General features: G+C 45.3%; 2 protein-coding genes across 3 annotated transcripts in view; one reads left to right on the forward strand and one right to left on the reverse strand.

Annotated features, from left to right (window-relative positions):
- The window catches only part of TXNDC5 (thioredoxin domain containing 5), a 32,020-nt gene extending 20,297 nt beyond the window's left edge, over nucleotides 1-11,723 (forward strand). For both annotated transcript variants that reach the window (XM_035294980.3, XM_035294981.3), the window contains exons 5-10: nucleotides 1,672-1,787; nucleotides 3,801-3,887; nucleotides 4,556-4,699; nucleotides 7,366-7,448; nucleotides 8,821-8,950; nucleotides 10,001-11,723. In XM_035294980.3, coding sequence (XP_035150871.3) covers nucleotides 1,672-1,787; nucleotides 3,801-3,887; nucleotides 4,556-4,699; nucleotides 7,366-7,448; nucleotides 8,821-8,950; nucleotides 10,001-10,123 — 683 coding nt within the window. In that variant the 3' untranslated portion in view covers nucleotides 10,124-11,723. The remainder of the gene's footprint in view (nucleotides 1-1,671; nucleotides 1,788-3,800; nucleotides 3,888-4,555; nucleotides 4,700-7,365; nucleotides 7,449-8,820; nucleotides 8,951-10,000) is intronic.
- Nucleotides 11,513-14,546, reverse strand: part of BMP6 (bone morphogenetic protein 6) — a 161,753-nt gene continuing 158,719 nt past the window's right edge. Inside the window, exons 5-7 of the mRNA XM_002746242.6 lie at nucleotides 14,054-14,130; nucleotides 13,129-13,239; nucleotides 11,513-13,036 (exon numbers count right to left, since the gene is read on the reverse strand). Coding sequence (XP_002746288.1) covers nucleotides 12,887-13,036; nucleotides 13,129-13,239; nucleotides 14,054-14,130 — 338 coding nt within the window. The 3' untranslated portion in view covers nucleotides 11,513-12,886. The remainder of the gene's footprint in view (nucleotides 13,037-13,128; nucleotides 13,240-14,053; nucleotides 14,131-14,546) is intronic.

Genomic DNA, 14,546 nt, shown 5'->3' on the forward strand with positions numbered 1-14,546 from the left:
TGCTCTGGCTGCACCTCAGCATGCTTTCCTCTATGGGAATGTGTTTTCAGCTGGGGTTGGCTTGGGCTCTATGCAGGATGTGTTCCCCAAATCACCTGTTACAGACCGACTCCGGTGGGCCACTCTGACAGTGGTCACTGCCACAAAGCGGTGTCGTGTAGGTACCAGGGTGGCTTCCCATTAGTACTCTGATTGGGTTCTTGGGGAGCCTGTCTCCACCTTACAGCACAGGGTCTACCGTGCACCTGCACATGGTTTCAGATACGCACGTTTTTTAATGGAAGTTGTTAACTTTTAAAGGAAGTTTTTCACCATTTTCTTCAAATGCATCGTTGCCGTGCTGATGAGGCAGCAGCTGTGAGCCTTAGCATGCCAGAGTCCTGCCCAGAGGCCAGGCCACATGTCCACTGGTTAGTTTTCTCCCCAGCCACAGCATGACTTCAGTTTGTTGTCAGCCTGGTGTCAGAGTAGAACAGACTAAACACCTTCTGTGTCCAAAGAATGATGCTGTGAGGGTTTTTTTTTTCTTGCTCCTAGCCAAGGGGGTGATATTTCATTTTTCAAACTTTTTTTCATAGTAAAATATAATAGAAAACAAAGGTAGGGCTGAGTGAATTTTTATAGAGTGGTCACACTGTAACCACTGTCCAGTTCAAGAAATGAAACAGCCAGCCTACCATGCCCCGTCCAGGTTGCAGCCTGCCCTCCCTTCCTCTCGGAGAAGGCACTTTCCTGACATTTGTGGACACCACTTGTATTAGCTGTTTTCACACTGCTGATAAAGACATACCTGAGACTGGGCATTTTACAAAGCAAGGAGGTTTAATGGAGAACTCAGTTCCACGTGGTAGGGGAAGCCTCACAATCATGGCAGAAGCCAAGGAGGAGGAAGTCACATCTTAAGTGGATATTGGCAGGCCAGAAGAGCTTGTGTAGGTAAACTCCCGTTTTTAAAACCATCAGATCTGGTGAGACTTACTCACTATCATGAGAACAGCATGGGAAAGACCCATCTCCAAACATCTATTTCTTTCTGAGGACATAGGTGGTTTGACCTGTAGAGCTCCCCGTGGTCCAGACTTTGCTAATTGTATCCCTGTGGTGTGTTCTACATGTTTCCCTGATGTCTTCATTGCCTGTAAATTGGTAGTTGGGTCTGGGGACAGAATCACTTTGGGGGCACAGGAAGACCTCATAGCTGGTAGGGGCACCGAATGTCCAGTTGTCTCTTTGGGATGTGGGCAACCACGACAGGTAGCCTGTGGGTCCATTCATTCATTAGGGCTGCCAAGTGCTGAGACTCATTCAAGCGACCTTTCATTGTTTAAGCAAGAGAAACTCACCCTCTTTTATCACCTGGTTATTCAGTGGTACAGTCATATAGGAGAGGCGGGAGCAATGCCTGATTCTTTCCCTTTCTTACAGTTTTCCGAGTAAAGAGTTGATTGCCGATTGTCCATAAAAGATGACAAATTTGGTTTTAAGTATTGTTTTGAACTCATGAATAGAAACACATGTGATGGAGTCCCTTTGTACCAATGAAAGTGCTCATGCCGAACTGAGATTTGCTAAGCAGGACGAAGATCTGATTCTTCAATTAACTCTCTAGTGAGGTCTGACATAAATTACAGTTCCTCTTTCCCCCATCTCTGCCTTGGCTCTCCATTCCAGGCGACCACTTTATCAAGTTCTTCGCTCCATGGTGTGGTCACTGTAAAGCTCTGGCTCCAACCTGGGAGCAGCTGGCTCTGGGCCTTGAACATTCCGAAACTGTCAAGATTGGCAAGGTGAGTGAAAGCCCCTATTAAACTGGAAATGGACTGCTTTGGGCTGGATTAATTAGCAGAGTGGCCCATTATTCATTCTGTGTGCAAAGTCACAAACTTGATTTATTAATTCCATTTAGTGTGCCACTTGATAATTCATTTCACCTTCACAGATGGCAGCCTGGTTTTGAGTTTTGCTGGCTTTTCCACAGCCTAGAGATAACTTATGGTCTCGACTGCTTTGTTTATTTTGAAGAGATGGCCAAATCTGAATTGGCAGCCCCAGAGCCTGTTCTGCAAAGATACAGGGTAGACCTTGTAGAATGTTCACTGGACGAACTTGGAGACCATCCATGTTCGACCTCACCCAGGAGCACTCTCTAAAAGGACCCTGGCTCTGTGCTCACCCACGCACGCAGAAGACCCTCCTTCAGTTTGCACTGTGCCTGGGATTCTTTCCAGCATTTCCCACTTTATACAGAGAAGCCAAGAGTGATGTCTGACAACTTTCTGGAAATATCCAGTGCAGCTCCAGGGACATGAGACACTTTTACTCTTGTCCACTTTCCAGCACCCACCAGATACCATGCACAGATTTCCCTTCTTTAAAATGTCATTTTTCTACCTTGCCACAGGGCTGATTTGTATACAGAAGTAATGCTGCATGTCTAGGAATGAATGATAGTTAATAGGATGATCTACCTGAGATGGGGAGACGGTCAAAAGCGTAAGCCTGGGGGTTGGGTTGACCTGGCTGGCTGACCTTGGGCAAAACCTGTCCATGCCTCAGTCTCTCCCTTTGCAAAACTGAGCTAAGATCTACTCTGTGGTAACCAGGCACATGAAAGTACATTGCTTAGTATGATGCTCAGCATGGGGGAGATGCTTAGTAAATTGTAATCACTTTTGATGTCAGTTAAATGGATTTTTCACTGTTGCCTCTTAGACATGATAATGCATACTAATTATACATGTTATGATTATCAGTTTATTAAACATTTTGGGGAAGTAATTATAAAATAATCTTGTCTACTATCTTATGCTACTCCTTGTATCCTTACTTTAAATGATTATATGAACTTTTATGGGAGATTATTTTTGGTTTATGGCCATAGAGGATCCTAGCAGACCCAGGCATGAGCAGACAAGTCTAGGTGGCCATGCTGAAGCCCTTCATCCCTGGCACATGTGGCTGGGTTACACTGGCCCCTTAAAAATGCTTTCCTCTCCCGACCTTGGGCTGAGGCTCCCTGTACTTCAGTTCAGCACCTTAGCTGCTCTCTGATTGGTCTTAGGTGTTGAAAGGTTACCCTTGTTTGCCGACATAGCGAAAAACAACTTAGTCCTGCCTATTTTAGTGCTGGTAGAAAATAAAAAAGAAAGCAGTGACTTAAAGCAAGATATTTCCTGCAAATGTTGGACAAGCAGGATTTTTATAAGATTTAGATGAAATAAAAAGCTTGAAGAGCTGTGATTGTTGGTAAATTTATGGAGTTAAGGACAGATTATAATCTTGACATCTTTTCAGTCTTACCTTTATTATATACCAACGACTCCTTTTTTAAAATTCACTTCTTGCTCCCTCTTGATTTTAAAACCCTTTAAGTTTGAGAATAAGTTCTAAGCTGGCATGTGAACTGGTCTGGGTCCTAGTCACTGACAGCCAGGCTAGCCCCTCACCCGCCGCCTGCATCACCACCACCAAATGTCAAGCCAGGACCCTGACTTCAGCTACCAGGTGCTGACTTAACTTGCTCGAGTTAAAATGTTGCTTCCTAAAAATTGGCATGTTTAATTGAGCTATTAATACAATAAATCTTATCTCTAAAGTAAATCTCTTTCCCTTGCTCCCTTTTAGCTCAGGGATATTTTAGCGTAGAATTCTCTTCAAAAACTACACCTTGCTGGCAGAGTTGCTACAGAATCTGGATTTTGAAAAGAATTATTTGTAAAGTACAAAGCATCCAGTAGTCCCGTTAGCAAAAAGGTTCGTGAAGAAACTGACTGGGAAGTTGATCTGCCTTTTATTCCCAGGTTGATTGTACACAGCACTATGAACTCTGCTCCGGAAACCAGGTTCGTGGCTATCCCACTCTTCTCTGGTTCCGAGATGGGGAAAAGGTATGTCTGCACTTCTTAGTACTGAGAGTTCTTCATCTCTTAACCCCAGCAGGCTGAGCTACCAAGTGGTTTAATGGGTACTGCGAATTGCCAATCTTGATTGTTAGGGCATTGGTTTGGAGGAATGTGAATAATAGAGCAAATGTCTTTCTCTTAATTGATAAGATTTGGGTTGTGGAGATGAATTCATTTGTTATACTACCTTGAAACATTTCAATGGCCCAGGTTATCACTAGAATAACCCAGATCTTACAGTCATAGGGTAACTGCACTCCGGTCATGAACACAAACCTTCAGGCCTTTGAACAGAGCTAAGGCTTGTGCTTGGTCTGGTTCTGCCTCTCTCCCTTCTTCCCTGGCCAATGGTCAGCGGCTCAGAGTTCCCCATCAGCACAACAGCTCACTGGTAGGCCTCCTCCTGAGACTTCCAGATGCATAACCCCGCAGAGGGAAGAGGGGCCTGTACTGTTCTCTCCCCAAAGCCACGGCATTTGGTTATCCTCCCTGCATTCCTGTCTAAATACAAACATGCAGATTTCACACAGCGTGTGCACCACAGCTGAGACAACTGGGAGATATGACCTAGGCAAGCAGGGGTTGGAGGAAGGCTTCAGTGATTTAGAACACCTAAGTGGACTTACTCAGCAGCGTGCCTGTCTCTTGGACAGGTCGATCAGTACAAGGGAAAGCGGGATTTGGAGTCACTGAGGGAATACGTGGAGTCACAGCTGCAGCGCACAGAGACTGGAGCTGCGGAGACCGTCACACCCTCAGAGGCCCCGGTGCTGGCAGCCGAGCCTGAGGCTGACAAGGTGGGTGCCTGCTGGGGTCAGGATCCCCATAAATGGCCATGGCCCCCCACCTGCCCACCCTCAGAGGGCCTTCTCAAATGCTTTGAGAGAGTTTGGGGACAGTCACTCTGATGGTTGGCTACAGCTGCGTTTTCAACACATTTTTCATCGACTTTTGCATGCTTTTAGGGGTATGTAAACAAAGGCGTCCCTTTTAAAAACATGAAATAGATGTGAGACAAATCCCAAGACAATATTTGGTATCAAAAATCTCTAGAGAATCCTTCCTTTCTGCTTCATTCATTTTAAAGGGTGACTCTGCTCGGCAGGTTTCTGCTGTGAAATCTTGGCTGCTGGCCCTGGGGCCGTGATTCTGTTCCTGATCCTGCTTCTGGCATTTCCCTTTGCCCCTGTTGTAAAGACCCCTAGAAGAACCCTAGCCAAGAGGGCGTCTGCAGCGATCAGGCCAGAGACGGTAGATGTAACCTGCTTAAGGCTGTCCTGATGTACCGAGGAATTTCCTTCCTTCACTCAGGTAGCAGGAGGTTTTAGATTCATTTGTTCTGCTTTATCAAGCCCTTTTTATGTCGCAAGCCCAAGTTATGTACTAGGCCACCAAGAAATAAAAATAAGACCGGTTTCCTGCCTCTTAAGCATACAGGTCTCTGATGCAACTGGTGAGAAGACACACAAGCCAGTGGCAGGGGGCTGGGGCAGAAGTGTGTGCAGGGCTGGTTGCTGGAGAGAGGTGGAGGCAAATGGGCAGGAAGTGTCCCTAAGGAGCTGATGGATGGATCTGTGTTGGACAGATAGGCTGGGCAGCACTGCCACTGAGGGGCTGCACCAGCAGAGGCGTGGCCTGAGAATCAGCCAGTGTTTTCGCAGGGCAGGAGCTGGGGCTGGGGGACCAGGGTAGGCGATAGGTTGGTTGCAATGTAGGATCCCTGAGAATAGGAGAGGTAGGAGCTGGAGTTGAGAGGATGTGGGTGGCCAGCCAAGGATTATGAACTGTATCCCATATTCACAGGGAGCCCATGGAGGTTTTGTGCAGATTGGGGTTGTAGGAAGGATGACTGGCATGCACGTGAGCTGGAGGTGGGAAGCTGCTGAATTAAGCTGCTGATGACGAGCCCCACACTACAGCTGTGACTGCGGGATGGCGAGGAAGAGAAAGACAGTATAAGGAGTCCAGCCTGCTGCGTGCAGTTTCCGCAGTGGGGAGGGAGAGAGTCCTAGGCGAATTTGATTCCTGTATATCTGGTGGAGGATGGTACTCGGCACAGGGGCGAGGCCAGAGTGGGAGGACGGTGATGAGCTTGGTTTTCAAGGTGTTGATCTTCAAGTCTGTTGGCTGTGTAGGCAGCAGTGCCCAGTGGCAGTTCAGTCCATGAGCCTGGGGTTACGGCAGGAGGTCTGCACTGGACAAGATTGCTCGTGTCATCCTCTTCAGGTAGAAGCCACTCCTTGAAGGCCAGGAGTTTGATTTGGAAAAACCAGTGGAGCCACAAACCCCCTCCTTTCTGGGTGGGTCCGCATGGGGCCTCCTTACCCCCACAGCTCCGTCCCTAGTTGGTCTCTTATAGGTCAGGGATGGCCTGGGTGTTTAAAAGTTGACGTTTTGGTTGAAGAAGTAAACAGATGATTTTGTAGTTGTTAGGACCGCATATGTAGGAGGAGTGTATGTGTCATGGTGGTTACAAAGGTCATCCCAAATTGAGTGTAATTATATACCATGGATGTTTTCATCACAGCACCGTTTCTATTTATAATAGTTTTCCACCATTAAGTGGGTCTTTTCAGCGAGTGCGGCGTCATGTTTCTGGACATAAAGATGGTAGTGTTCCACAGTGGCCCCGCTTGGCCCCTGTCACTGACATATGTTACTCGATGCCAGACTCAAATGGAGCAGCCCTGGTACACTTAGCCACATGATAAATCATCCCATTCCTGCTCTCAGGAGAGAATCGCAGGTCCATTTTTGGAGAAACACATAGACGTCATTCTGTAAAGAACTGTCAAGAGAGAATGGCTTTAAAGCACCTTTCCTTTACATTCTTCAGCCAGAGCTTCCACCAGCATTTTTCGAATTGACCTAAAAGAGGCTGCTTTCCATTTTTATGTTCATTGTAAAACACATATCATTGCCTGTACTATGGTAACTCGGTTCCTTCTGTTGCATAGAGAGGATGTCATGAAGGGTGAGAGGAGAACAGGGTGGCCAGTGAGAAAAGCCGCTGAGGATCAGACTTCACTGGTGTCCTGGAAACTCCAAGCCTGGAGGTGCAGACTCAAGCCTTGGACTCCAGGGCTGCCTGGTCTACACCACAGAGCCCTGGAAAGTTGTCAGAACAGTGGCCTGGGGATTTTCAACCTGCCTCATCCCCGAAAGACAGTGTGCCACCCCCTCCACCTGCCATCCTTCCCCATACAGTATCCAACCACCTCCTCACAGCATCTCCCAGGCTCGGGACCCAGGGACTTGTATTGATCTCTCTGCCCTTCAGAGGCAGCCAGCCTTTGTGTGTAGCTTGTGAAACGCAGATTATGTAGGTATTTTTGTGTAACTTAGGAGCATGCATAACTGCATTTTTAAAAAAATTACTGATTCGTGTGTCTGCAATCCCAAAGCATGGCCCTGCTCAACTTTAAGGGATGTACTTGAACTGTGGCTTTTCCCTCCCCTGAAGGGCACTGTGTTGGCACTCACTGAAAAGAACTTCGATGACACCATTGCAGAAGGAATAACCTTCATCAAGTTTTATGCTCCATGGTAAGTGGCTGTTTAATTAGAAACTACTTTGTCCTAGTGTACTAAGTCACATCATGTTTTTCACCTGCCATCCCTCCAGACTCAATGTTGGGCACACGTTACATTTACATGTAGTAGGAGATAAGGAAACGTTATCATTATATTCCTGTATTCAATTATGTTAAACTTCAGGGGCCTCAACAATTACATATGGAGAATGAGGCTAATTTAAAGTTCTATCACCTTTGGAGAAAACATAAAAACAGAGGCAAATTATGATGGCCACATTCAGTTTTGTGGTGTTTGCACTTTTTAAAATATATATATAATTTTTTTTGCATTAAACAATGAGTGTCATGATGTAGCTTTGCTCCTCGGTTCTTTTAAGTAATGTTACAGAGAAATCCAGTAGATTCTGTTCTAGCCATTCTGTATGCTCTGCAGTTTCCTGAACCTGCATGCCACATGGTCTTGGAGACCAGAGCACAAATGGGTTGCAGGTAGGGTGAGATCCATGTAGTAAACCTGGATGTCTTCTAATTCCTTTGAAACCCCAGTTTCCTCAGCTGAAAAATGGGAGTAACTTTTTGTCTTCACAAATAAAACAATCCATTTGGAAAAGCACAGTGTTTAGGACAGCATTAGATTCTTTATCTAAACATGATAAAGGTGTCAGTTTTCTTGTTTCTTACGCCCCACACGTTTCTGAGAAACAGCAGGAGTACAAAGTTAAGTACAGGACTCACAGGAAGCACAGTAGTGCCTTTCATATCATTTTCAACATTTAAAAACCGAAAGCTCCGCAGATCAAGTATCAGGAAAGAGGATCCCGTTTTGCTGAAGGGATCCATGTGGCAGGAGGGTGTCAGAAGAGACTCAGGAACCAAGTCGGGTGGAAGGGAGGGTTTGAACCAAACTTAGGCGTGGCCTTGACGCTCACACCAAATCACTGAAGTACCAAGGAGGCCTTAAAATGGTTTTGAAATTTTGAGACCATAAGCAGTCAAATCTAAAATGTCTTTGGCATTCAAGTGACTTTTTAGAAAACGTGTGGCATCTGCCCTGTTCCCCAGCTCCTGCTCCATTTGCAAACCACATAGTGTAGTTCACCGTGGCATGGAAATGGTCTCAGGATCTCAACTTGTTTTCAGGCTGGCTAGCTTCTGTCATGTTATCTGAAAGTCTACCTTGCATCAACTTTTCATTTGTCGTTTGGGATGGGAGGAGGAGGAAGAGTTTGTGTGCACCTAGTGGGAGAATTTGATATTTTCTAAATTTCTAGGCAATTGTTGACTGTCCCATACAGAAGAAACAGGGCTTGTCTTGGCAGCAAAGTGTAGGTGAATGATCTCGACCCAGAATCTCAACAAAGCTGCCATTTTTCTCTTCCTAGGTGTGGTCATTGTAAGAATCTGGCTCCCACTTGGGAGGAACTCTCTAAAAAGGAATTCCCTGGTCTGGCAGGGGTCAAGATAGCTGAAGTAGACTGCACCGCTGAACGGAATATTTGCAGCAAGTATTCGGTGGGTACTTGGATGGACTCTGATGGGGGCTGTGAGTGTGGGGAGTAGAGCCTAAGGGAACTGTGACTCAGCCAGGATCACTCACTCTGCCCTCATCCTTCAACAGAGTGGTTTCTGTGTCCCTTTGAGTTATTTTGAGAAGCAAAACAGATCCTCTCTCAAAGGAAAGGCATTCTTCTCTGCCTGCTTTTTAGTTAGTATCCATGTTCAGTGCAGGTTTTTAGGCCTTGCTGAGTATAAGGCTGTGAAGTAACAGATCCCATGCCATAGACTGTGGAGCTGCCCACACCACCATTGTTGATGATTGACCAGCGGCCTGTAGCCTTTGCCGTAAATACCCAAGTCACTCATTTTTCACACCTAAGCCAACATTCTAAAATGCAGTGGCTGAATCTAAGAATCATTTCAACATAACCAAGCACAGGACCGACTCTGGCATGGCCCTTTCAGAAAGAAGGTTAACTACTGCCTTCATTCCAAGCTGTTAGCACAGTCTGATGGCCTGGAAGATTTGTACTTTTTATTTCTCCTTTTGCGTTATTAAAACACTTTTGGAGCCTTTTAGATGGAGAATAAACATAACCCAGACGTAGTTTCCCTATCATTAATAGATAGCAATTGTTTTTTGTGCCCTAAAATTCTTAAAGCAACTATTTGCAACTAAAAAATGTATCCCCAAGGATCTTGCTCTCATGGTCTGGTCTGCAGACCAGCAGGGCATCACCAGGGAGCTTGTTGGAAATGCAGACTCCCAGGCCTGCATCTTCACCAGATCCCCAGGTGCTTGTGTGCACAGTAAAGACTGAATGGGTCTACTTTAGGGTAAACTCGTTCCTTTGATGCTAATCTTTAATAAATAATGTCATTTCGTATAAAGAAGTGAACACACAGCCCCCTGGCTTTGCTTTCTAAACGGTCTGCTCCTGTTTTAATGGAATATACACGAAGCGTATATTCCAGCCACAACAGTAGGAGTGTATCTGGTTTTATTTAGAAAACGTTTGTGATCTGGGCTGCTGGTTTGGAAACTTTTTCTTTTGTGTTTTTAAGGTTCGAGGCTACCCTACATTGTTGCTTTTCCGAGGAGGGAAGAAAGTCAGTGAGCACAGTGGAGGCAGAGATCTTGACTCGTTACACCGCTTTGTCCTTGGCCAAGCGAAAGATGAACTCTAGAAATGCAGAAGTCACCTCTCCTGCCAGGCTCCTGCACCCTGCGTCTAGGAGTTCAATCCCACAGAGGCCACTGGGTTCCTGGTGGTAGCTATCCAGAAAGCAGAACATACAGAGCGTGCGGTATCTTCTTTGTGTGTGTGTTTCTCAAGCCAACACACTCTACAGATTCTTAGTTTCTCCAAGTAAATGTGTAACTCACGGTCACTGTGTAAACTAAATATTTTCAGTGGCGATATATCCCCTTTGACCCTCTCTTGATGAAATTGAAATGGTTTCCTTTGAGACTAAAATAGAGTTGAGGGAAATCAAATTGCTGGACTATTTTTGGCTCCTGAGTGATTTTGGTGAAAGAAAGCACATCCAAAGCATAGTTTGTTAACTGCCCATGAGTTCTGGAAAGGTGACCTTGTGGCAGTATTGACGTTCCTCTGATCTTAAGGTCACAGTTGACTTAATACTGCGGTTGGTCCATAGCATGGAGCAGATTTAAATGCAAAAACCCACACCTCTGATGAAAGATACCTTCACGGCTACTGCTGGAGCTTCTGTTCTGTGAATCCCCTCTCACTGTGAGAGGTTAGCCATAACGAAAGCAGCGGTACTTCTGACTGTGCCTAGTAAGAGAATGCAGATGCCATAACTTCATTCCTTATCAAGTCAGTTACTGTTCAGGGGATCCTTCTGTTTCTCACGGGGTGAAACATTTCTTTAGTTCATCCCGTTAACATGAAGACAGAGTCCACGTGAACTTTAAGACTGGATGTCTCCCGTAGAAAGGGTAGGCATGGAAAATTCCACGAGGCTCGTTCTGAGTATTTCATTAACTCATAGAAAGATTCCGGTTGTATTTGTCTCCTGGGGTGACAAGACCAGGCGTTCCCAGGCCTGGGTATCCAGGGAGGCTCTGCAGCTCCGCTGAAGGGCCCTAACTAGACAGTTTCTGATTCTGTTCCTCAGTCGTCCTTTTAGAGGCTTGCTCTACTTGGTCTGCTTCAAGGTGGTCGACATTCTAATGTATGAAGAATGGGATGCATTTGATCTCAAGACCAAAGACAGATGTCAGCAGGATTGCTCTGGCCCTGATGTGCACAGCTGTGGCACCTGTTGATGCCAGCGTCCTTTCACTCATGCTATCCTTGTGAGTAAACACTTTTACTATCTCCTTCAGGAATAAGCACTTGTAGGACTAAGCTCTAAGATAGGTGTTTGTCCTTTTACTATCAAGCTACTTCCCATAGTAACCACTTTGCATCCAATACCCTTCACCCACCTCCCATGCGCAGGGGGATGTGGACACTTGGCTCTAAGTAACTGGTGGTAGGAATCTTAGAAACAAGACCACTTACACTGTCTGAGGCAGAAGATAACAGCAGCATCTCGACCAGCCTCTGCCTTAAAGGAAATCTTTATTAATCACGTGTGATTCACAGATAATTTCTTTAAAAAAAACAAAAACAAAAAACCCCAACCTCCTAGAGAAGCACAACTGTCAAGAGTGGCTTCAGCTTTGCATCTTAAGTCTTGTATTCCAGGAAAATCAAAGTGGTACAATTTGTTTGTTTACACCATGATACTTTCTAAATAAACTCTTTTTTAAAAAGTCTGGTCTTTCCTTCAATGTTACAGCAAAACAGTTACAAAATAGACAATAAATTATAGTTTATATTTACAAAAAAAGCTGTAAGTGCAAACAGTTGTAGATTATAAATGTATTATTTAATCAGTTTAGTATGAAATTGCCTTCCCGGTACATGATTGTGAAAAAGACATTTAGAAAATATTCTAAAATTTAATCTGAGCCTCACTTTCTACAAGGGAAATCATGATTTCAGTTCATAAACAGCACACTCATCCCTCTAACGCCATTCTTCTAGGCTGGGCACCCTTCCTCATTTTATTTCCTTTGTTGGTTCTGACCCTGTGGTGTGGCATGCGGGATAGTAAAAAAAGCAGAGAACCGCTTCTGCTTTTAAGAGTCGGCAGTCCAGAAGTTAACGTGCAAGTCAAAGAACCATCTCAGTAATTCCAATGACAGGTGCAGCGTTGCCTTCACGTGTTACGTGGTTACACACCCCTTGCAGCCTTACCTCAGTGTAATCAGTCTACATGTGGTACTAGCAAAGAGTACAGCAAATGGAGGGTTGAGGTGTAGAAATGGTATGGTTTGTTTTGGCTGAAATAAGTATATTTTCACACCAGCAAAGTCTAGCCCGAACATACAACAACAGCAATGACTGAGACGAACGTGCCCCATGGAGCCCTGGCTGTGGGTCCTATATGAAATTAAACTTCCTGGGAATGAAAGTGAACAGAGGTGTTCCCTCCATTTTCCCAATTTCTGTTGTCTGTAAAATCTACCTTTGATAGACAGTACTGAACCAGCTGATACTTTAGCCAAGAATATGTTTAACTCCTTTGAGATTATTTTCCCTATTTACTAACACCCCAAATAGCTTGATCTATAGCTAAAACTAATTTCGGTGGGGTTTTTGGGGGAGGAGAGCTTCAAGGTTATGTTTCTGTAGTCACCAGACTTTATACTACAGACACCCAAACTCGGCTACAGACCAACAACTACTCACGTCATTACCAAGTGAGCAAATTATGAATGAGGTCCTTTAAAATCTTCTTAGGTAATAAGGCACTGGCATGAGATGGTTTCAAAGTCTCATCATCCCACCTCCAATTGTGCTTCTGTTTTTTAAGGCAGTTGTAATCTAGGAATCCAAGGCAGAATGTGTGTCCCCAGCATCTGGTGTCAAGTTAGTGGCATCCACAAGCTCTTACAACCATATTCCTGTATTTTTTCAGAATGACATTGGAGTTGTCATCAAAGTAAAGAACCGAGATGGCATTTAGTTTAGTAGGCGCACAGCACGGTTTGGGGACATACTCAGGGTTCATAAGGTGAACCTGTTCCAAAACAGAAGGGGAGAAAGGTACCTTAGAAATGACAGCTGGTCTCACTCACTCCCACCTACAAAACAAAGTCTCCAAGAGCTCACCAAGGTCTGCACGATCGCGTGGTTGGTTGCGTTCATGTGTGCGTTCAGTGGGAAGGAGCATTCTCCATCACAGTAATTGGCAGCGTAGCCCTTGGGTGCAATGATCCAGTCCTTAATTTAATGCAGAGGAAGCAACAAAAGATTAACATGCACTTCTCATACTATTTGTGCTTTTCAGGAATGCTACGAAAAGGTATTTTTCACATTGGGCAGGCAAGGAGACAGATGGAGGAAGGCTTAGGAATTTGTCCAAAAATTCCAGTGGCAATGCTAGGAGGTGAACCTCGTTGATCTGACCCTAGAGCCCTCGCTCCTTGCACAGGCCCAGAGGGCCTCAGCTGCTACCTGCCTGGTAGGCCTGGAAGTGCATAGGTTACAATACGTGCTTGGACCCAAGGCAGCCTCTCTAGGAGCCTACGGTGCTCCTGGGGAAGCAATGCCACCTACATATGGAAGCTGTCTTCTATCACTCACCACCTATGATTAAAGTTGCTTGCTTTCCTTATAAACTAGTGATGGTTCTCAGGTATGGGGCAAATGTGTACTCTTCATTGTTTGGGTGAGCCAGTCTGTAGCCGCTGGAGAAGTTAACCATTAGGTAATTTCTTTGTATAAATCAAATTTGTTTAAATGCCTATAAATATATGGGCTTACAAAGGATGAGTTAAGAGTATTGGGAAGTGTGGCTATTGAGGATCACAGAGCTCATGCACCCTAGGAACATGTCGGAGTGCTTGGTGCCCCACAGACAAAGCTTCCTCTGCCTCCCTCCAGAAGCCTGAGTGTTTGGGAGGGCTTCTCAGGACTTCCGCAGAAGGAATCAGCTCAACCTTCTAGCTCTAGGTGTTTGGTGATGGCTGCCACCATTCTGATAAGAACAAACTGCTGAGAAAGGACCTTTGTCTCCCATATCCAGAGAACTCACCTGCCATCCCAGGTCTTGGAAGCTCACATATAGCTCATGCTTCCTGCAGGCTGTTTTTAATTCACTGCTGTTGTAATCTGTTGGAGGAGATCAAAAGACACACCCATCAACTCATTCATTCCTTCATTTAAAAACATACACAGAGTTTCCCATGTGCCAGGTGCTGTACCAGGCTCAGGATAGCCTCCCAGACACAAGTGTGGTCACCCAACAGCTATGTCAGGTTCCTGACTGTTGGCTTGAATGTTTTATGGACTCTGTTTTGTCCACCCTGGGGTCAGTACTGGGCACAAGTTGACCTGAATGGACACCTTTTTTTTTTTTTTGAAACAGTCTCACCCTATCGCCCAGGCTGGAGTGCAGTGGTACAATCTCGGCTCACTACAACCTCTGCCTCCCGGGTTCAACTGATTCTCCTGCCTCAGCCTCCCAAGTAGCTGAGATTACAGGCTCATGCTACCATGCCTGGCTAAATTTTTTGTATTTTTAGTAG

Source organism: Callithrix jacchus, chromosome 4 (assembly GCF_049354715.1).
Source record: "Callithrix jacchus isolate 240 chromosome 4, calJac240_pri, whole genome shotgun sequence".
NCBI classification, from domain to species: domain Eukaryota; kingdom Metazoa; phylum Chordata; class Mammalia; order Primates; family Cebidae; genus Callithrix; species Callithrix jacchus.